The sequence below is a fragment of the Trachemys scripta genome, chromosome 2, assembly GCF_013100865.1.
Source record: "Trachemys scripta elegans isolate TJP31775 chromosome 2, CAS_Tse_1.0, whole genome shotgun sequence".
Taxonomy (NCBI): Eukaryota; Metazoa; Chordata; order Testudines; family Emydidae; genus Trachemys; species Trachemys scripta.
The window spans coordinates 214,738,073-214,757,745 of record NC_048299.1 but is presented as its reverse complement, the minus strand read 5'-3'; the positions used below and the strand labels follow the sequence as shown (position 1 = coordinate 214,757,745).

The following is a 19,673-nucleotide window of genomic DNA, read 5'->3' as shown; positions in this document are numbered from 1 at the left end:
AGGGGGTGCTACAGCCAACCCTACGGATACTGCTAAGGCAAAAATCTCTGACTGTACGTTGGCGTGCACACACCTATAATGGAATGGACATGAACAACACATCCTGAAGAACAACAGTTATGAAAAGTTAGGTAACTGTTTTTTCCTGTGTGCGTGCAGTGGCTCAGAACTCCCCCAGGAGTATGTTTAAATTTTGTTCTTACGCTGTTAAACTACTTCAAATTAGCAAAAATGTCATTTGTAAATGAATTCATTCCATACTATTATGAAACTGGTATAATTCCAGTGCGGTTTGACTAAAACCTTAAAATTATTTTCTGGCACCCCCTTTCTTGTCCTTCACTCTCTCTGATTGTACGTGGAAAAACAGTACTAAAACAATTGAGACTGTTATTTATTGTGTATTAAAACAAAAGATTTCAGGAATAATGTGTGTGACACTCGGCTACATGGACCACAAAGTCAGCATAGGAAGGAAAACCGGGTCAGAATAGGATGAACAAATCCAAAGATGTTCAGACAGGGTGCAGATAAAGAGAGGAGAGTCAGTAATTGGATAAAAAACTTTAGGAAGCTGTGCATGGCCATAACATGTAGCAGTTCTCCACATGCCTGGACTTCCTACTTCTGAGTTAGAGCAGAAAAAAGGAAAAGTTGAAGGCCGGATAAGGCTATCGAAGAATTTGGACACAAGATAAGATTGGCAATGCTGGAGCCAATTCAGAAAAACTGCCCAGAGCCAGAACACCAAACATAACAAAAGCAAGACACAGACAGTCTGTGACTATAAAATGTTGTATTGTAATTCTTGTGTAACAACAGGGTGGGTGAAAGAAATAGTATGTATACCCTTGTACCTTGAAATTAAACTAAAGCCTGGGGTCTTATTTTAGTTTTATCAATTACATACAACAGATTGGTTTTGTTTTTTTGGAAAAATATGGCTTAGGTTAGACATTGGCATGCTTCTAGGAAACCAGCAATGCTGCAATGTCTGAGATTTTTTTTTCAGGAAATAGAAGACTGTAATTATGGTAAGTTGCTGGACAGGAGACCGTTGATAAAGGCTTAAGGAGAGAAATCCGGGAAAACCATGCAGATCAAGGAGACAGCACAGGTTTTCAAAAGTAAATCATATGAAATCATATAGGAACTATGGGACTGTGAAAATAGGATCAGGAAACTGGATGCTTTTGGTGGTGGAGAGGATATAGACTTATAGGTTGAAAAGAATAGGAAAAATGACTTTGTTTTGAATTTGTGTACAGAAAATTTTCTTACTGTCAAATACATTTAAGCAAAATACACTTCTACCCCGATATAACTTGACCTGATATACAGGTTCGCATACAACGCAGTAAAGCTCTGACATGCTGCTCTGAGCAGCGTGTTAAGGGTGCTGGGCCAGGGCTGAGGGGTTGGATAAGGGGCAGAGGCTTATCAGGGGCTCCCCCCTCAGCAGGGTCTAGGAGGCAGGAACTGTGGGGGAGCAATTTTGGGGGCCCCGCAACCCCAGAGTGGCCCGAGGGGATTAACGGGGGGCCAGGAGCAGCCCGCTTCGCTTCCCTCGCCCCAGCCACAGCCATGTCGCTCGGGGAGGGGGGTTGGGGAAAGGGATCCCCCCCACGCTCACCGGCAGCGGCGGAAGTGGAGCAGCCCGCTCCACTCCGCCAGCTCCCAGCCGCGGCACGCTGCTTCCAGTCACAGATAAGTGCGGGACCTTTCCCCACCTCCCACCCCACCCCCCAGCGACACGGCTGGGGCTGGGGCAAGGAAAGCGGAGCGGGCTGGGGCCACATCGCTCCGCTTTCCACTGCCGGTGAGTGCGGAGGGCATCCTTTCCCCAACCTCTCCCCACTCACCGGCGGCGGGAAGCGGAGCAGCCCGGCCCCAGCCCGCTCTATTCCGCCAGCTCCCAGCCGCGGCGCTCCGCTTCCCTCCACAGGTGAATATGGGGGGCATCCTTTCCCCAACCTCCCCAAACTCAGTGGCAGGAGGAAGCGGAGCGCCGCGGCTGGGGCCACATTGCTCTGCTTCCCGCCGCTGCCGGTGGGTGAGTGCCTGTTGGGGGTGGGTGTGTGGATAGGGGTTGGAGCAGTCAGGAAACAGGGAGCAGGGGGGTTGGGTAGAGGGTGGGGTCCTTGGGGTGATTAGGGACAGGGGTCTCTGGAGGGGGCGTTTAGGGAACAAGGAACGGGGAAGCGGGAGCAAAGCAAGTTCAATATAACACGGTCTCACCTATAACACGATGAGATTTTTGACTTTTGAGGACCACGTTATATCTGGGTAGAGGTGTATGTATTATATTTGTTTAAACTCATGGGGAAATGTGAACGGCTTCTGGGAACGAAGGGTAAACATGTATATATGTTTTAAGGGATATTGAAAGCAATCTGCCAAACAGTTTTTAAAAATTGAACTTGTACCCTCTTTTTTTGCTTCCTTCTGACTTTTTAAAAATAACAGAGAACCCTCCCCAAAACTAAGTGGCTGCGAAAAAGAAATAAGGGGAAATATACCAAATGCTCCCCTGCCTCCTTTTCTTATTGCTGCATCCATTTACCAAATGGTGGAAGTGAAAATTGATGATGGAAATTGATACATATGTGTGACAAGAAAAAGGTCTAAACTACATAATCAGATTATTATTTTGCACGATCACTTTTCACATTTAAATAATATTTTGGAGCACTTGTGTGTCTGAGTACGTACATACATATGTTGGACAAAGCCCATCCTTACTTTTTTGACCAGGTGTTCTATTTATTCTGGTATATACGTCAACTAGGGGAATAAGTTGTAAGCTCCATTGAATGATCTATTGTTCATTGTCTCATTTTAAAGTACATATGAAATTAAGAAAGCATCCTTGTCTCCTTCTTAAGGAGGATGCCAAATGCTCCTTTAATCATAGGGCATGTATTTGCTATCTGAGTGCACTTCCGTATTTCAGAATTACATCCTACCCTTATATAACGCGGTCCTCGGGAACCAAAAATCCCTACCGCGTTATAGGTGAAACCCCGTTATATCAGGGTAGCAGCGGCAGGGCTCGAGTGGTGATTTAAAGGGCCCGAGGCTCCCCACAATGGCCAGACCTCCGAGCCCTTTAAATAGCCGGCCGAGCCCCGCTGCCGCAGCTCCGGAGTAGCAGGAGCAGGGCTCCAGCGGCGTCTGTCACAATTAGGTTGTATTCTCTGAACATTGACAAGTTTAGAATTTATATATAAAGCCCTACTTAATTTGTGATATTGCAAATCCTGCAATATCAGGCTTCCATCGCAGTTTTGATTTTAATTAGCTTACTTTGCACAGTCCACAATTTTGCATATATTTTGAGGTTTACAACACACACTTTTCTTCCATTATTAAAGTAGAACCCCATTTATATGAGCTGTCAGTGGCTGAGGCTTGGGCTGTCAGCCCTGAGCATTAATGACTGGAATATAGTTGCAGCAAAATGTCTCGTTATCAAAAAAAATTAGCAAGCATAATATTTGAGTGCTTATATTGTTCAAGCAATTTTTTCTTAAACAAATAGGTCTTCCCTGGCTTTTCCAAATTACTGCAATTAATAAAGGTCCGTTATTACTTTTCTGCAATTTTCCATGTCTTGTCCGCAACTCATCTACAATTATTTGACAATCATCCCGTGATTCAAATAGGGCTCTAATTATATAACAGTGAGGAAGAATATTCAGTTGTGTCACACAGGGAAAACCAAATAACTTTCAGTGTGATACAGTGGATCAAAAACAAGGTGACAAAAACCATGAGTTGAACAGTCTGTGTGCCTGGTAACCTAAATCAGTAAGATTAAGAAAAATCAGCCAAATTGTAAAACATTTATAATTTAATGTAGGTTAATTCCTCCAGGAGTAGCATCTTCCATGTTTTGCATGAATAATTGCTAAAAGTGGGACTAGAGGCGCTCCACTACCATGCTGTAACAACCACTTTTATAGTAGTCATGATTGACAGATCAACCTTTCACAGTAGCTGGATGGTATTCATACCAATTTCCATACATTTAAAAGTGCCAGCTGTTAAGTTACAATGCCAAAAGACATTTATATTAGTGTTCTTTGTTTTAAGAAGTCTTTAAAAAGAATAAATTCTGCAAAACTTATCCCCATAGTGTGAGCTCTTCTGTTCAGGCATAAATTACTATTACCTCATCCCAGTCATAATTGTTACTATTCTATTACTATTTGCTCCTACAGTTATGTGATTGGCTTGAAATCTAAAAATAGAGTTTAATAAATGAACCCTTTATTTAGGAGTGGCAGGAAATTTTGAATTGCATCCCTGGCTTGTACAGTTTGAGGGAATGTTTAACTTAGATGTTTTAACACGTCTGTGTACATTTCTAACAGCATTGTTAAGCAACAAGTTTTGACAGCAGCACAAACACTGAAAAAGTATGTAAAAATATTCTGTGAAACTTGTGCAAGAGACCATCACCCTGACTAGAAAACCTGTCTAAAGAGATTGCCTCAATCTCCCCATTTTGATTAAATTTCGACTCCTTTTTATGTTAGAAGACTATCTTCATTGAGAAGTCAGTTTTTATTGGTTCTTAAAAAGCCATTTGAAAGAAAGGTGTTACTGTATAATGGAAATTAGATTTTTAAAAAGGTACATTCTATGATTGCAGTGAGAAAGGCATGTATCTCTAAAGATACAGTCCACCAGGATTCTCACTCCTGAATTTCAGTTTCTCAGGACTTCCCTAGCTTCTGAAGTTTTTTCATCCCTAAGGACAGCAGTAATCATACGGAATGTAAACCAGACTGCTTACTGGCAGTTGCCCACAGTCCTCAAAGCTGAATTTCTGCCCTTGGAATCTTTTAGTCAGTTCCTTTTGAGCACCATCAATGAAACATGCTCAGGAGCTGTCTCTTCTATGTCCCAGTCTTCCAGCCAGTCTGTTATTAATAAATAAGAGCTCACTTCAGCACTTTAAGGACTTTCAGTGACTATCCTCAGTCTCTTGAGACTTATTTCTCAATGCTTTGCTCCTTGATTTGACACCTAATTCCTATACTTCAAAGCTTGCTTTGCAATTTAGTGTTACTTTTCATCAATATAATGCCTATTTTTAGCACTTTCATGCTTACAGATTTAAACACTTAGCTTTGGTGTCCATGTTTCAGTGCTGTTGCTTCATATTTCATGGCTTCAGGCCATGTCCATGTAGCCGAACAATGACTGTAATGGACAAGCATATCCATTGCTCTATCTTTGGAGTCAAGAAGGAGCAGGGACTCATCAGGTTTTTCTTTCCTTGTGTTTATCTGTTCTTGAACTGTATTTCTGTAATACATATTTAAATTCTAAAAATTTTCTTTTAAAGTCCTTCCATTGAATTATCTGCTGCATCAAGCTTGGTTATTGAGCTTCAAGAAAAACTTGAGGAAGAGAAAATAAAATTTTTGGAGCAACTTGAAGAGCAAGAGAAAAGAAAGAATGAAGAAATGCAAAACTTTAGAATGTCTCTGACTGCAGAACAGCAGGTAAAGGAGTCATCAAATTTGATATGTTCTTTCTGGGATTTTAGAGATTTTTGATTTTTGCTATCTCTAGTTTGCCATCTGGTACTTCCTAAATTCAGATTGTCATCTGACAACATATTATATAAAATTATATTACATTTCATGGTTCAGGAACTTAATGGACTTTTATAAGCACGTTCTCTGGGACTTGGGCGAAAGGAGCCCAGTTTAGGGGAAGTGTTACTATGTCATTGTTTTTTCTATAAGCTCGTGTTACCATAACTCTTCTCCAGCCAAGAGGGCTAAATTTGAGCTCCAAGGTAAACTCCATTAAACGTAACTTCTTATGAGCCATCAAACTTAACTGCAAAGTCTCTCTGAGCAATATTAAACTCTCTCTTTCCAACACCAAGCAGTTCGTCGTCACATGACTGTTCCCAAATAGCCAGTTCAGGAAGAGACTGAGTTTTAGAATCAATTCGAACCTCCAACTTTGTATTTTACTGTAGATTTATAAACATTGCTCTTGGCACCCATCCTATGCTAGTCAATAAATTAAAATACAAAACCACCAAAATAAGATTGGTCTCATAAAAATATCCTCCAACTCCTACTATCCCCAAAAGTATTTTAAAACAATTGATTTTGCAGCATGGTTAGAAAGTGAACAAATGTGGGCTCTGGTGGACCAAGGGTGAAAGTGAGGGTTACAAAGTCAAAGACTCTTTGTGGAGCATGCCCTGCCTTGCAGCTTCCTCTCACTAATAGATTGAAAAGGGAACTCCACTTGAGCACCTCTTCTGGTTTCAGCAACATCAGTATGGGACAAGGACTGAGGCACAGCACTATTTCTAGTCATTTGAGCCATCCAGCTTTTTGGACTATAGCCATCAATTGCTAGGGGCAGAAAGAGGAGAAGTGGGTAGAATCTTCATGGACAAATGAACATTTTCTAAAAATGTGGGTGTGCAAATATACTGAAACCAGAGCAGATCTTACACAGCAAATAATCTGAGCACTAACAGATATAGAAGTGTTTGACATCTACATTCATTTTCAGTGTTGTAGGCTGTGAATGGAGTGCAGAATGTCACTGCCCATCCATGTGTCCTTTTTAGAGGATTTTAATTAAGATTTCATGGCCATAGAACAGATGATAATTAATAACATTCTGTACAATAAGTTGACTTTTATAAGATTTCTCTGACCTTAGTGTGTCAATACATAGCATGCCATTTTCCCCATCAGCAGCAGAGCATTTGAGGAAAGATCTCCCTGATGGCATTCTGTTAAAATCTCCACTCTTCATTTTTTTCGGGGCAGTTTGTTTTCACATGCTGCAAATCCCACAAAATGTAGCATCTTTCCACCTGTTTAAAATGTATTGTAGCAGTAAAAAATGCTGGAAGTGTATCTGATTGGTATAGTAATCACTGAACCTTTTTGGCAGTTTTCATTCATCTGTATTCAGTATCTTTGGAAAATTACTTGTTGGTTTAGTTTGTAGTGAACTATATAAAGTTTGCTTTATTATATCTATAGTAGCATCCAAAATGTGCTATATACTGTGCAGACTCAGGGAAAACAAATTCCTTGCCCCCAAAGAGCTTACACCTTTAAGGTATACAGATAGATGATGACTAGTGAGGGAAAGGGATACAGCTTACTAAACAAGTCAAGGTGATGACTGGCACACATCTGTCTAGTTTCATTTCTTAATTTTTTTTATTATGTAATTACTACCTCCAGTTGCCCCTCTACTAGGTTATTAGTTGGTGATGGGGATTTGAATGGAAAGCTGTAAGGTGAAGACAAGAAGCTTGAACTTGATACAGTGCAGAAAGGGAAAGCCAATGAAGTGATTCATGGAGGAGGGTGACAAGGGCAAATAATTGCATGAGACTGTCTAGCAGTTGTTTTGTTAAAAGTTGTTAGTTTGTGCTAATTAGTCAGGACTCTTACTAATTTGTGTTAATTAGTCTGAACACCTGCTTGGCATTGGGAAATACTGCCTTCCAAAACTTCATGCAGTGCCCTGAAATCTATTTCAAGTTCATTCAAAGTATTAATATTTTAATGTGGTCATATGAATACCACATTTTGCTTATCTCTAATTGTAAATAACTTGGTTTAGTACAAGATCCTACAGCATCCACTCTAGTCTTAAAGAATAACTGGTTCTGAGAACAGTGTGTTACTGGATTTGTCAAGAACCAGAAATGGACAGATTCAGTGTTTTAATTTAATTGTATTCTTGAATACAAAGGGCCTTATTTACACCTAATATATTTCTTGTGATTATTTTATTAGGACTACAAATGTACACCACACCTCACAAAACAAAATTAGAACCAGTCCTAACCCAAAAGCCCTCATAATTGAACTCCAATTAAAACAAGCAGGGAAACATTTCCAGTATATGTATCCTTTTATCAAAAATGTACTTATTTAAGCTGATTTCCTTGTCTTTCAGTTTAGTTTGGGAAACTGCAAATGGCAATACTGTGGGTTCTTCCTTGTTTTCTGTCTTACATGTGTTGCTTTCATTTACACTGTACTATTTCTACCTATGCTATTTCTGATTTTTCAGACCAATTTTAACACCGTGCTGACAAGAGAAAAAATGAAGAAAGAAAACATAATAAATGATCTTAGTGACAAATTAAAAACAATAACCCAACAGCAGGAAAGGGATAAGGGTAAGTAAACATTCTGTCAACACTGATAGATTTTGAAATAGTCTACATTCAGTTTCAATCCAAATAATTGTTAGAATATCCTGAGCTGCTTTTTTTTAAATAAAAATCTTTACATGTTTCTATTATCCTCTAGATTTGATTGAAACACTTTCTGAAGATCGTGCTCGATTACTTGAAGAGAAGAAAAAACTTGAAGAAGTGAATAAGATGAGAAGCAGTAATTTTATTCCATCAGCTTATTTACCTACAGCTTCAGAATCTTGTGAAGCCTGTGCACCTGATCTCCCAGCTGAAACAGAAAGAGTGGCTTCAGAGATTACAGATGAAGGAAGGCTGGATTCAGCAATGGAAACTAGCATGATGGCTGTACAGTAAGTATATAAGAGGCATTATATTAAAATATGTAGACTATATTTAGATCATTACACCAGTGTATAGTTGAATATTTCAGTATATTAATGAGCTGTTCAGTTAACTTCTTTTTACTCATCTGATATTCTTGCTCAAAATGCCTTTTTTGAGATGCATGTATAAAATGTTAAAATGTCACCAGCTATCAGAAATGTGTTTTTTAGTGACTTAGCAGAGAAAGAAGTTAAAGCAGTGGTTCTCAACCCACGGTCCAATCAGCGCACTGCTGCGGCCCATGTGACATCCTCAGGGCTGTAACTAGGGTGGGGTGGAAGGAGCACTTGCCCCAGGCACAGAACCAGTTTGGGGGTGGGAGGGTAGAGTAAAAATGGGGCGCACAGGATCGGACTCAGCATTAGCTCCCCAGCAGGATCAGGCCCAGCGATATCAGCCATGTCCCCAAGCCCCCACCCCGAGCAGGATGAGGCCCAGCCACACAACCAGCAGCAGCGTGGAAGTGAGGGTGGCAGTACACCATGCCATGCCACTCTTACAGTAAATGATGAATTTTTTTACTTATTTTACTAATTTAAAATTCTCTTGGTATATATTTGCCAGTGTTGAAATGAAAGGTACTATATCGATTCGAATTGTATTGCTGTCATATAACAAATACTAATCTTTTTTTTTTTTTTTTTGGTAGTTGTATGGGTAGTATATATATTGTGTGGATGCGGCCCACATAACACATAGAAAGCTGCATATACGGCCCACAATGGTAAATAGGTTGAGAACTACTGAGTTAGAGGCTAAAAAATGGTAAAGCGAGGATGAAATAGGCTTCAGTGAGTAGATGAACGTTTTAAAGCTGAGCAGTAGAAAAGCAGTAATATACACTTTGTCCCACACACTGATGAAGTAGACAGACAAGTTGCAAGGGATGCGATTGAATTAGGCTGCAACTCTTACCATCTTCAATTCATCTGGGAACTATTTGGCAATAACTCTTATGGGCAGGTCATCACTCCTTCCTTAATTATTTCCACCTGGTTGGAGGCTGCTGTCATCCCCCCACTCCTCCACACTTGGTACCATGGTTTTAATTAGTTTTTTCAAGATAGTGCAGGTATGTCTCCCCTAGCTGGAAATTACACCTCCAGCTCCAGTATAGACCTAGTCCAGTGTAGGCATAATCTTAAGTCCACTTATAATTCTGGTTTATCAGGGAACTGGACCCCTTATAGGGCAAGTATCTGCACTGGACACCTGCCACCTGTTAAGTTGCAATATCTTGATTCTTACATTCTGACTTAGCCTGTCGGATCCCTGAACTGCTCTGAGGAAGGGAAAAAACATGTCCTGTACCAGTCACTCTGGCAGTGAAGGAAACATTCCTTCCTGATCCCAAATAAAGCAATGCGAATAGCAAACCAAAAAACATGGTCCTGCCTTAATCCCAGGAGTGGGATCTACTAATCTGGATGCAAGACGGGGCTCCGGCCAGAGAAACAGGGCTCATCTACCCTTCTCCAGATGCACAGGGGCCAATGTCTTACGTGAGCCCCACTAGTTTAGGTGTTTCTCCCCCATCTCTTAGCCCTGAGTGGGGGACAAGACCATGAAAGGAGCCATTACCCCTTTTTCCTGCCATTCCAGACAAAAACCCCAGCGGATGCATTCTGGCGGTCTATGAAGGACTGGCTGAGTATATGGTGCTGGCTCCTTGTTTGCAACTGCTAAATAACATTAAAAGAATGTAAAACCCAAATATGTTGCTCATATTACTTTTCCATGTAAACAGTTGTTGTAGTTGTCATAGGAAAGTTATTGAATCACCAGTGGTAGGTGAGATGGTCATGCATGTTGGGTGTTTAGGAGAGATGATGAAGCCAGGCAATAGCAAATGCATAAAGGAGCCTGTTCAAGTCACTCCTTGTTAAGATTTATCCCCATTATTGGAAAAAAATTCAGGAACCTGGAATTGTAGCAGTTTTCCCTTTTAATCCTTTCAATCCTGTCATTTTTCTATTTGTAGTAGTCTTACAAAAGAGACTCAAAATGTGATCGTTCTTAACCATTTACAGCAAATGTTCGTTATGCAGAAACCACATAAACTGGAGACCACAACCTTTCTGAAATAGTATCTGCAATCTTTAAAATTTATTGTTTTACATTGTTCTGAGTTGCTATGGTCTCTCTTGTTAAAATTTGCTTTGAAAGAAAAATCTCTTAAGTGCAGCTTATTTCACAGTTGTAGTGGTTCCCTCTGAGGCCCTAGCATCAGTGGGGTGATTCTTTCAGCACAGAGTGAATTAGGGTTACCGTTTCAGCCTGGAATCTGGATTTCCTGCATCTTCCTCATTTTGACAAGAAATACTGTTTGTTTTGAATTTTACAATTATTTCTAATATTCGTTCCTGAACACTTTCTATATGGTTTATCAGTTTCCTATATATTTTTATATGCAACACTGGAAAAAGGACTAGTTTGTTTTTGTTAGTAATTAAAATAAGTTGCTTTTACTGGTGGAGAAAAAAATATGTTGTCACTAACAACTAGTTTTCCTTGAATTATCTAAACATTACAATTTAGCATTAAAATGAGAGAGTAGTAATTTAAAAAAACTTCAAAACAACACCACAGTTTTTATTATGTAGATCTTTGACATTGTCAACATATGATTGCCTTAGTTATCTTTCACTGACGGTGGCTACAATTGATAAACTATTATTGGAGAGCATATTCCCATGTTAGATAAGAAATGAAGTATAGTGTCCAAAAATTGGGTCCAAATTTGATGGAAAATGTACTAGTATTTCTCAAAAAAAGCACTCATTTTAAGCAGTCAGTAGTTTTGTTTTTCTTTAAAATTTAATTCAAAGTTTGGGGGGAGGGCATGCAGGGAGGGAAACTACTATGAAGTTCTACCCATATTTCTTCTCTTCTCCCTCTCCCACCTCTGTTAAAATAATCTTTCTTAACCATTCTTCCAACTATCACCCTGTACTTTTTAAATGCTTTCTGTGGTTCTCCCTTTTCCATCATCTCTAATTCTTGTTCTCGCCTATTAAGGCGCTTCACAACTCTACCTTTACCTGCTTATCTTTGCTTGTATTTTATCAAGTTGCCTATTCCTCCTCTCTCCACCAGTGATATCAGACTTGGCCACCTACTCGTTCACTCCTCCCATAAGCATCTTTGTATACTCTTCATCTTCATAGTTGGAATGCTTTCCTCAAGCTAATCTATAAAGCCATTAGACTCTCCTATTCCTTTTCAGTACCCTTTTTACCACCAGGTTTACAGGAAATTGGAATCTAAACTCCAAGAAAATTTGTGGCGACCGTGGGAGTGATTTTGAGTTTTATTTTAGCATATTTTTAATAGTGTTTTTTTTTCCTTATTTTTTTCTTAAAACAAATTCTCTTTTGCAAGATAAATGAACAAAGTACTTTATCCTTGCTTTTGTGTTTAGTGACTGTGTTAAGTAGTGTGCAGAATTCAGTCATTTCCAGTGGAATTCCCAGTATTTATTTGAAAATATTGAAATTGTACTCTCATATGCAATATATGAATTAATCTATATTTTGTCCAATGTGCAATGGATAAAATTTGCAATTTGACTCCATCATGATTACATTTTTTCTGTGCATTGCTAAAGAGAATATGACCTTTACTCTGAAACTGCCCTGTGTTCATAAGCAGGCATTCTCAACCTTTTTCTTTCAGAGGACCCCCCTCCCCAACATACTATAAAACTTCATGGCCCAGTGAGGAGAGCCTCCGGGCATCAGCCATGGGGAGGGCTTCTGCCCCACAGGTATAGGGGGGGCACCTCAGGAGCTCCGTGGGGATGTGAGGGCTTGGGGCTTCTTCCCCGTGAGAAGGGGGGAATGGGGTGGGCTCAGGGTGCCAGGGCTCAGGGCTTCAGCCCTGGCTTGCAGTGGGGCTCAGAGCTTTTGCCGTGGCTCAGGACTCCGAGCTTCAGCCTCCAGGCTGACCAGCCCTGCCTCCTTTTTCAGGAACAGAAAGAACATAGACCACCCAGAGCCGTACATTTACAAGGCAGAGATCTCCCCTGGCCCATTCACAGAGTAAATCGCTCAAACACATACACACCACAGAAATGAGGATCTCTCAAAGTATCCTGGGTCTCATTTTTTTTCTCCCTCCTCACCCCCACCAGTCCCTTAGTGGCTTCTAGCCCCTCAAATTAATCTCATGAGGGTTATTTTGTTTTTTTGGGGTGAGTAGAAACAATTCCTGTAGGGCTTCATGTCTTAAATGTTAAATTGGAGAGAGAGCATTCCAATGGCCCAAGCACATTTCTCAGGACAGCAGAAGACACAAGAGGTTCTCTTTTTGCTGTGCAAATAATTCAGTCAAGAATCTGAGACCAACAGGCTGAAAAGGAAAATAGAATATCCAAGTCAACATTGATCCTCTTTCCCTGATTCCAATCTAGCCATGAATGATCATCAAAGGAAATTAGGAAACATTCTGTTCTTTATTTGAGACAGTATTTTACAATGTGATAGTCACAACTGACAGGGTTGAAAAAGAAGGAAACAACCAAAGCACCCTACTGCTTAAATAATTCCTTTCAAAATGTAAATGAGACAGGGCCATTCATTCAAGGATGTTATTCAAGAGGAGTGGAATAATCCTCCTAACAATGGGAAACCCTTAGCAAATGGACCATAACATCTTACAAAGTTAGAGAGCCCAACACTTTTACCCAAGGTTGGAGTGATGGTAGCTGCCTTTGCAAGAGAGATGGTGATCCCAATCAAGCGGGGCTTGCTTCCAAAAGACTCCATCAACACAAAATTAGTCAGTGTCCACAAGACATCCCACCCTCGGTGAAGCTCTATATAAGAGAGCTACAGATATTTTATTGAGCATCTTGGAACCACTCACCAGGCATGGCATGATGTCAAGTTTCTTCCCTCAAGTAATCCTCCATTAGAATGATGGACAGGGATGTAGAATGTATTGACAGGCTCCCCAGTTCAACTACAGAATCCTCGAGTACTGTGCTGGTACAAGCCTCTCTGAATGGAAAGCACACCCACATCATCTTATATCCCAGAGTAGTGAGACTTTTCAAAACAACAGCAAGATTGGTTTTCCAAAAATGGGATTAGCCTCTTGTTTTACACGCTGTCACAACAGCACCCTTTGAAGCATAATCTCTGTCTATAAGGACCTGTTAATTAGTCTCTATCATATCTGTTATGGTGTTAGTCTCAAACTGGTGATTTTCTGAATTCTGGGATGCTGTTGTGTTTGCTTGCTGAAAAAATGATGATCAGGATGCCAGAATAATTCCTAACACAGTTGGATTCTACTTTCCATATTTCTCAGGAAATTCTTTTCCTCCACCTACTCAAACACTCAACATTCCACTTTAACATAAATTTAGATGCACTTGCAGCATTCCAAAGTATATTCCAAGAACACGCATTCAATCTTAAAGTCAACATCTATAGTCATCTCTTTTTGCCAGATGCGCCCAGCCCAAAGCTACTCTGGACAGGTGGAGAAAAAAAATTATAGAGTCGATATCATGCTAGTTGCTGAGGGATTTAGAGCTCATTCCTCATCTTCTATGATATCATCTTGGGGAAAAAATGTCTTTGCAGATCTTTATTAAGATCTTTATCAAAGACTTCAAAATGGACTATTTGGTACCTTTTGGTAGGAAGATGCTGCCAGAACCAGTTCCCAATGAATTTATAGCTCAAGGTACTTCTAATCTGTATTAACTCTTTTCCCTCCTCTTGGGCTATGTTTTATTGCTCATTACTTTCCCCACCTTGGGTTATGTTACAATTCAGAATCTTAAAATTTTGTGTCTGATAATTCCAGAAAGAAAGTTAACATCTCATGCAATCTGACCTGCCCATATTGTCTTCATATTGGGAGCCAGGAAGTGATTTTATTTAGCAATCCTCTTTCCTTATGGGTGAAAACATTAAAGTTTTAATTATAATTGGTTTTATTTCTTACTAATTTGTCTTAAGAATTTCTACAGCTCTGGAAGAGTTCTAGCATATAGAAATGAGGAACTTTGATTGTGCTGGACTTCTCTAGAATCCCTTAGAAGCCTTTGAGATCCACATAGACCAAGACACAACACTACACATTAGTGATTGACAGATGTTAAACCCAGAAAGGAAATTCCCAGGTACTAAATTTTCCATTTAACTTGAACACACCATAATAAAGGAAAACTAAGAAATGGTAATGCTGGTGCATATACCAAGAAAAAACAGCAAGGTAGCCATATTGATTCTTGCATCGTAAGAAGGACAGCAGTATATGCTATTTGCCATTAAAATGGACAATTTTGCATTTAAATATATTTGAGTATTTCAAATAATAACCTCAAATGTTATATTATTATTATTCTATATGTTTTTAAATAGCACAAATACAACAGGAGATACAGCCATAAAACAGTAACTTTCAGTAGATAAACATTTTGGAAAAGAGAAAACTGCATTATTTCATAATTTCTTAATCTCTCAAATGTTTTTCTTTTTTCCTTAGTGAAAACATCCATATGTTGTCTGAAGAAAAACAGAGGATAATGTTGTTAGAAAGAGTGAGTAGATTCTCTTCTATTATATTCACTCAGCAACTTAATGGTGTATAAAGTGCTTTGAAAATGACTAGTACACGCGTAAAGATATGATGCAGTAAATGATTATTAAATTCTGGTGCACATGAGTATTTGCAAAGGAAAGTGCCTTTTCCAAGAAATAATGGGATTGATTTTCATTTACATTAAGACTAATTCACACCGTTCTCTTAGTGTACAGGATCTGAGAGTGAGTCTGTTTATAATTTACTCCATCTTTAAGGACCACTTACACTTCACGATGTATAAAGCAGACTTTGTATGAATGAGAATCGGGGCTAGTATTTCCATTTTAAGTAGCTGTAACACATTCTTGATTTGTTCACTGTATTGTTTGATCTTTTTATAGCAGAAAATTAATCAAGGAATTAACCAGTGCAAACATCTGGGTTTCCTAGAGAATAATGGATATTTACAGTAATATTAAAGGAAATAATTCCACCAAGTGATCAGAGATTAAATAAATTCCATGCAAGTGATTGCAGACCAATTTTTCTTTTCACATATTAATCCAAGACGTGTTTACTCTTTTCAAAACAAGACAATTAAAACACTGAGACACAAAGTATGAGAAATGCTTGAAACTAATTTCAGAAGAAACAAAGGAAAAGGATTTCATCCACTTCTCTGGCACTGTGTTAATTTATATCCTCTTAATTAAAAGTCTAATGTACTATAACCCTGGATGGACAGTTCTTTAAAAAAAACAAAACAAAACTGACACTATAACAGTTTTTCTTATAATGCAGCCCAATTATTTTGTATGGGTTTTTTTAAATGCAGTGTTTTAGTCTAGAATTTCAGTTCACAAATCAGGAAATTAGATTATTTCCCCTTTGTAAGTCATTCTTCTGTGTGTTGTATTTTGTATTCAAGTACTGCTTTGGACAGAGTTTCTGACTGATTGGACCGTGTCGGTGAAGTCACAGCTGTGTAACTACTCCCACTGGTGCAATGACTGGGAATATCATTGAAAATATCTGCTGTTTTTAATTGATTAGACTTTTTTTCTTTGAATTAGAAGTCTGAAAGGTTTAACAACCCACTTCCCATTTCCTTTTTTGTCTCCAGTCCCATTCCCACCTTCCTTTCTCTTCTTCAGAGTTAGGCTTAGTTTTTACTTCACTTAAAATTCTATTTTGAGCTTCACACCAGCTCCTAGTTCAGTATAATCAATCAGATTATCTCTGTTTCATGGTTAAGCTGTAGTAAGAGCAGGGAGATGACACTTCCCCCAGTGGCTTGACAGCAGGTTCAATGGCACCATGGTGGTTGACATTTTTTTTTTTAACTTTTAAATGTCTGTACCTTTTTGCTTGTGAGGAGATTATAAACGTTTTCCTAAAATTCTGAAACCTACAACAAAAAGTAGTTTGTGCATGGACAGTGCAGTGTTCATCAGTTCAAAACTATTTGGTATTTATTACAGTTTTATGCTATATAATGAACATAAATATTAAACTGGTTATTCATTTTAAATTACTGTCTCCTACAGACATTACAACTTAAAGAAGAGGAAAATAAGCGATTAAATCAAAGATTGGTAAGTACATTAAACATTTGTGCACTTGTCTGTTCATAAAATAGTTTTTTCAAAAATAAACAAGAATTTTAAAAATGTAAATTGTAATAATTCTCTGCACACCTTAGAGTTTAACATGCAAAGTAGAACAAAGTAAGGAAAAGAAAAAAATGGCAATGAGGAGTGATCTAATTCCATATAAGATGTTTTTTCATTGCTGGAGTAAGGGCAGTTTTCCATAGAAGAAAACTTGGAGGCAGCAGGGTGGGATGGAAGCAAAGGGAGACTTTTACTCTCACAAAACATACAAACCAAACCAGTCTTTTGAAAAGACAGGCAAAAGCATTAACTCCAAGGGTCACATTTTTAATAAGGTAAACTTGCATAAATGCATGCACATGTGCACATCAGGCATTTGTGCAATTAATGGCCATTTAGTAACTACCTTTTGAAAAAAATGATTCAGATTGTTTATGGACTATATTAGCTTTTTAAAAAATAAATTTTACTGAAACGGGAGATTAGACCCACGTGAGGGAATGGAAGTGAGACAGGAGACATAACAGCTTGCCGTATAATTCAGATGGAGTATGTGGGTAAGTCAGACTGCAACCCACATGAATTATATAGGGGTTAAGGTGACCAGATAGCAAGGGTGAAAAATCGTGACCGTGGGTGAGGGATAATAGGCACCTATATAAGACAAAGCCCCAAATATCGGGATTGTCCCTGTAAAATTAGGACATCTGGTCACCCTAATGGGGGCATGCAATTCAAACTACTGCTCAGATTTCAGTTTAGGAGAGTAGGTGAAAAAAAGTTCTGAAGTTGGGGTAAGTATTGCAAGAAGATGGGAGGCTAGTCTTGGGTGCTTGACAAGGTTTGAGAATATTGGCCTAAAGAAGCAAGATGGATTGTAAGTACGTGATTTCTCGTGGAGGAAGGTTGTCTCTTTCTGAATTTCCTGGATACTATCTGGCAACAAAATAAAGAAGTGCAAATTAAGACAAATCTTCTTAATTTTAGAGATTGCAGAATATATATTTAAATCTGCTTCATATCAAGCATTCAGAGTCCACTGTGTGATTTCCCCTTCCCAAGCAGAATGAGGATCTGCCTGTACTTACATCTTTCATTTCCTGGCTACTAGAAAGGGAAAGACAGCCCCCAGGGGACCATGCTCAGATATCCATAGCAAAGCTGAAGCTTAAATTGAGGTTTCTTACATTATTTTATTTTAGTTGTAGGGGGGAGAGAGGAGAATTTGGTTGGATAACTGGAATTCTTTAATTCTGGTGAGCTTACTCAAGTTCATGAGTTCTTCAACCACAACAACAAAAAAGTCCCAGTCTATATTTGATGACGTATTTTGTTTCTATATGACTTAAATTTCTCTTGTACAGCAATATGTAAACTTTTTTGTTGCAAGCTATTGCATAATACACCTCATTCTTTTCCTTGTAAGTGCAGTTGATATTAATTATAGCATATGGCAAGAACTAGAAACAAAGTATAGGAAAAAAATCTACATTTAAAAAGGCAGCTGTGCCACAGCTGGTTAATAAAATAATGGATGTGTTCAATTTCTTTCTAATTTACTTCGTCCAGTTATTTACTTTTTCTTTCCTTAAGGCCGAAGAGATTAATGTATAATTTATTTTGAAGTCTGGATAAATATGTATCGTTGGAGCCAGATTACAGCTGGACCTGCATAGGTGCACCAGATAGGGTAGAACTGTGACTGAATAGTGGAGCCACTGCTCTTTGCTAATGCCATCAGTGGAACTAGCTTTCTTAGTGAGACACAGAGGTGCAGAGTGAGGAGACAGCTGGCTGGGCTAGAAAGGAGTAGATGCTGCACTTCTTTGAAAGGATAGTGATGCTGTCGCTCCATTGTAACACAGCCTCTCCACCTCCCACCAATGCAGGACTATCGTTTAAAGACACAATCCAGCCATCAAGATTGGGAATATTTTCACAAATTATGTATGAACTGAAATACATTACTCTGGGTTTGTGAAGTACTATGCACCTTTGTGGTCTGATGTAACCAATTGTTGGTAATTATGGTATACTTTGCAGATCTAAATTCCTCACACGTTGTAGACAGTATTTTTTTTCTAATTTTTGTCCCCTTTTAAAAAAAAATCTTGATTATATGTCCTAATGTATATTGCCTGTTGTGTTACTGAAACACTAAAATTGACTTGTTAGGATAGCAATGATGGTTCTTCAGGGCTCTCTGTACATTCTCGCTGTATACTAATGGGATTGAGCACGTCTGGAGCTGACTGCAGAACTGTATAGAAAAGCAATGCCTACTGGAAGGGTGCAGGAGCTCTCTACTCAGTTACTAGCCTGTCTTTAAAGAGAACAGTGGGTTTTCCATGGGCTCAAGCATCCAGGGAGCATATCCTAATGACCCTTCTTCCTGCTTCTGCAGGCTTGTGGGCTTCTGTCCCTTTTTATAGTTTTGTTTGCCCCTCCTGACCAAACAGGAGATGGAAGTACAGGACCCTAAAGCTGTGCTGGCAAGTTAGTTATTGCATCATGCGGACACACTGGGAGAGCAAAGTTCATATGCTCGAGCTCCCAGAACAACAGAAGGGAGCAATGAAATAGCAGTATGCTCAGTTCTTGAGAGGGGAGAATGCATCTCACTGCCTTTCCTCTTCAACAGCATTATATTGGGGGGAGGGATAGCTCAGTGGTTTGAGCATTGGCCTGCTAACCCCAGGGTTGTGAGTTCAATCCTTGAGGGGGCCACTTGGGGAGCTGGGGCAAAATCAGTACTTGGTCCTGCTAGTGAAGACAGGGGGCTGGACTCGATGACCTTTCAAGGTCCCTTCCAGTTCTAGGAGATGGGATATCTCTATTATTATTATTATTATTATTTGTGTAGACATGGGGGTGCTTTGAGTGATGGGATGACACCTGAGGACGTTCCACCAAGAGTTGCT

General features: G+C 39.2%; 1 protein-coding gene across 5 annotated transcripts in view; it reads left to right on the top strand.

Moving 5' to 3' along the window:
• Positions 1–19,673, top strand: part of RB1CC1 (RB1 inducible coiled-coil 1) — a 185,401-nt gene that overhangs the window by 138,636 nt on the left and 27,092 nt on the right. For all 5 annotated transcript variants that reach the window (XM_034762919.1, XM_034762917.1, XM_034762918.1 and 2 more), the window contains 5 exons: positions 5,357–5,516; positions 8,086–8,194; positions 8,328–8,565; positions 15,101–15,155; positions 16,687–16,734. In XM_034762919.1, coding sequence (XP_034618810.1) covers positions 5,357–5,516; positions 8,086–8,194; positions 8,328–8,565; positions 15,101–15,155; positions 16,687–16,734 — 610 coding nt within the window. The remainder of the gene's footprint in view (positions 1–5,356; positions 5,517–8,085; positions 8,195–8,327; positions 8,566–15,100; positions 15,156–16,686; positions 16,735–19,673) is intronic.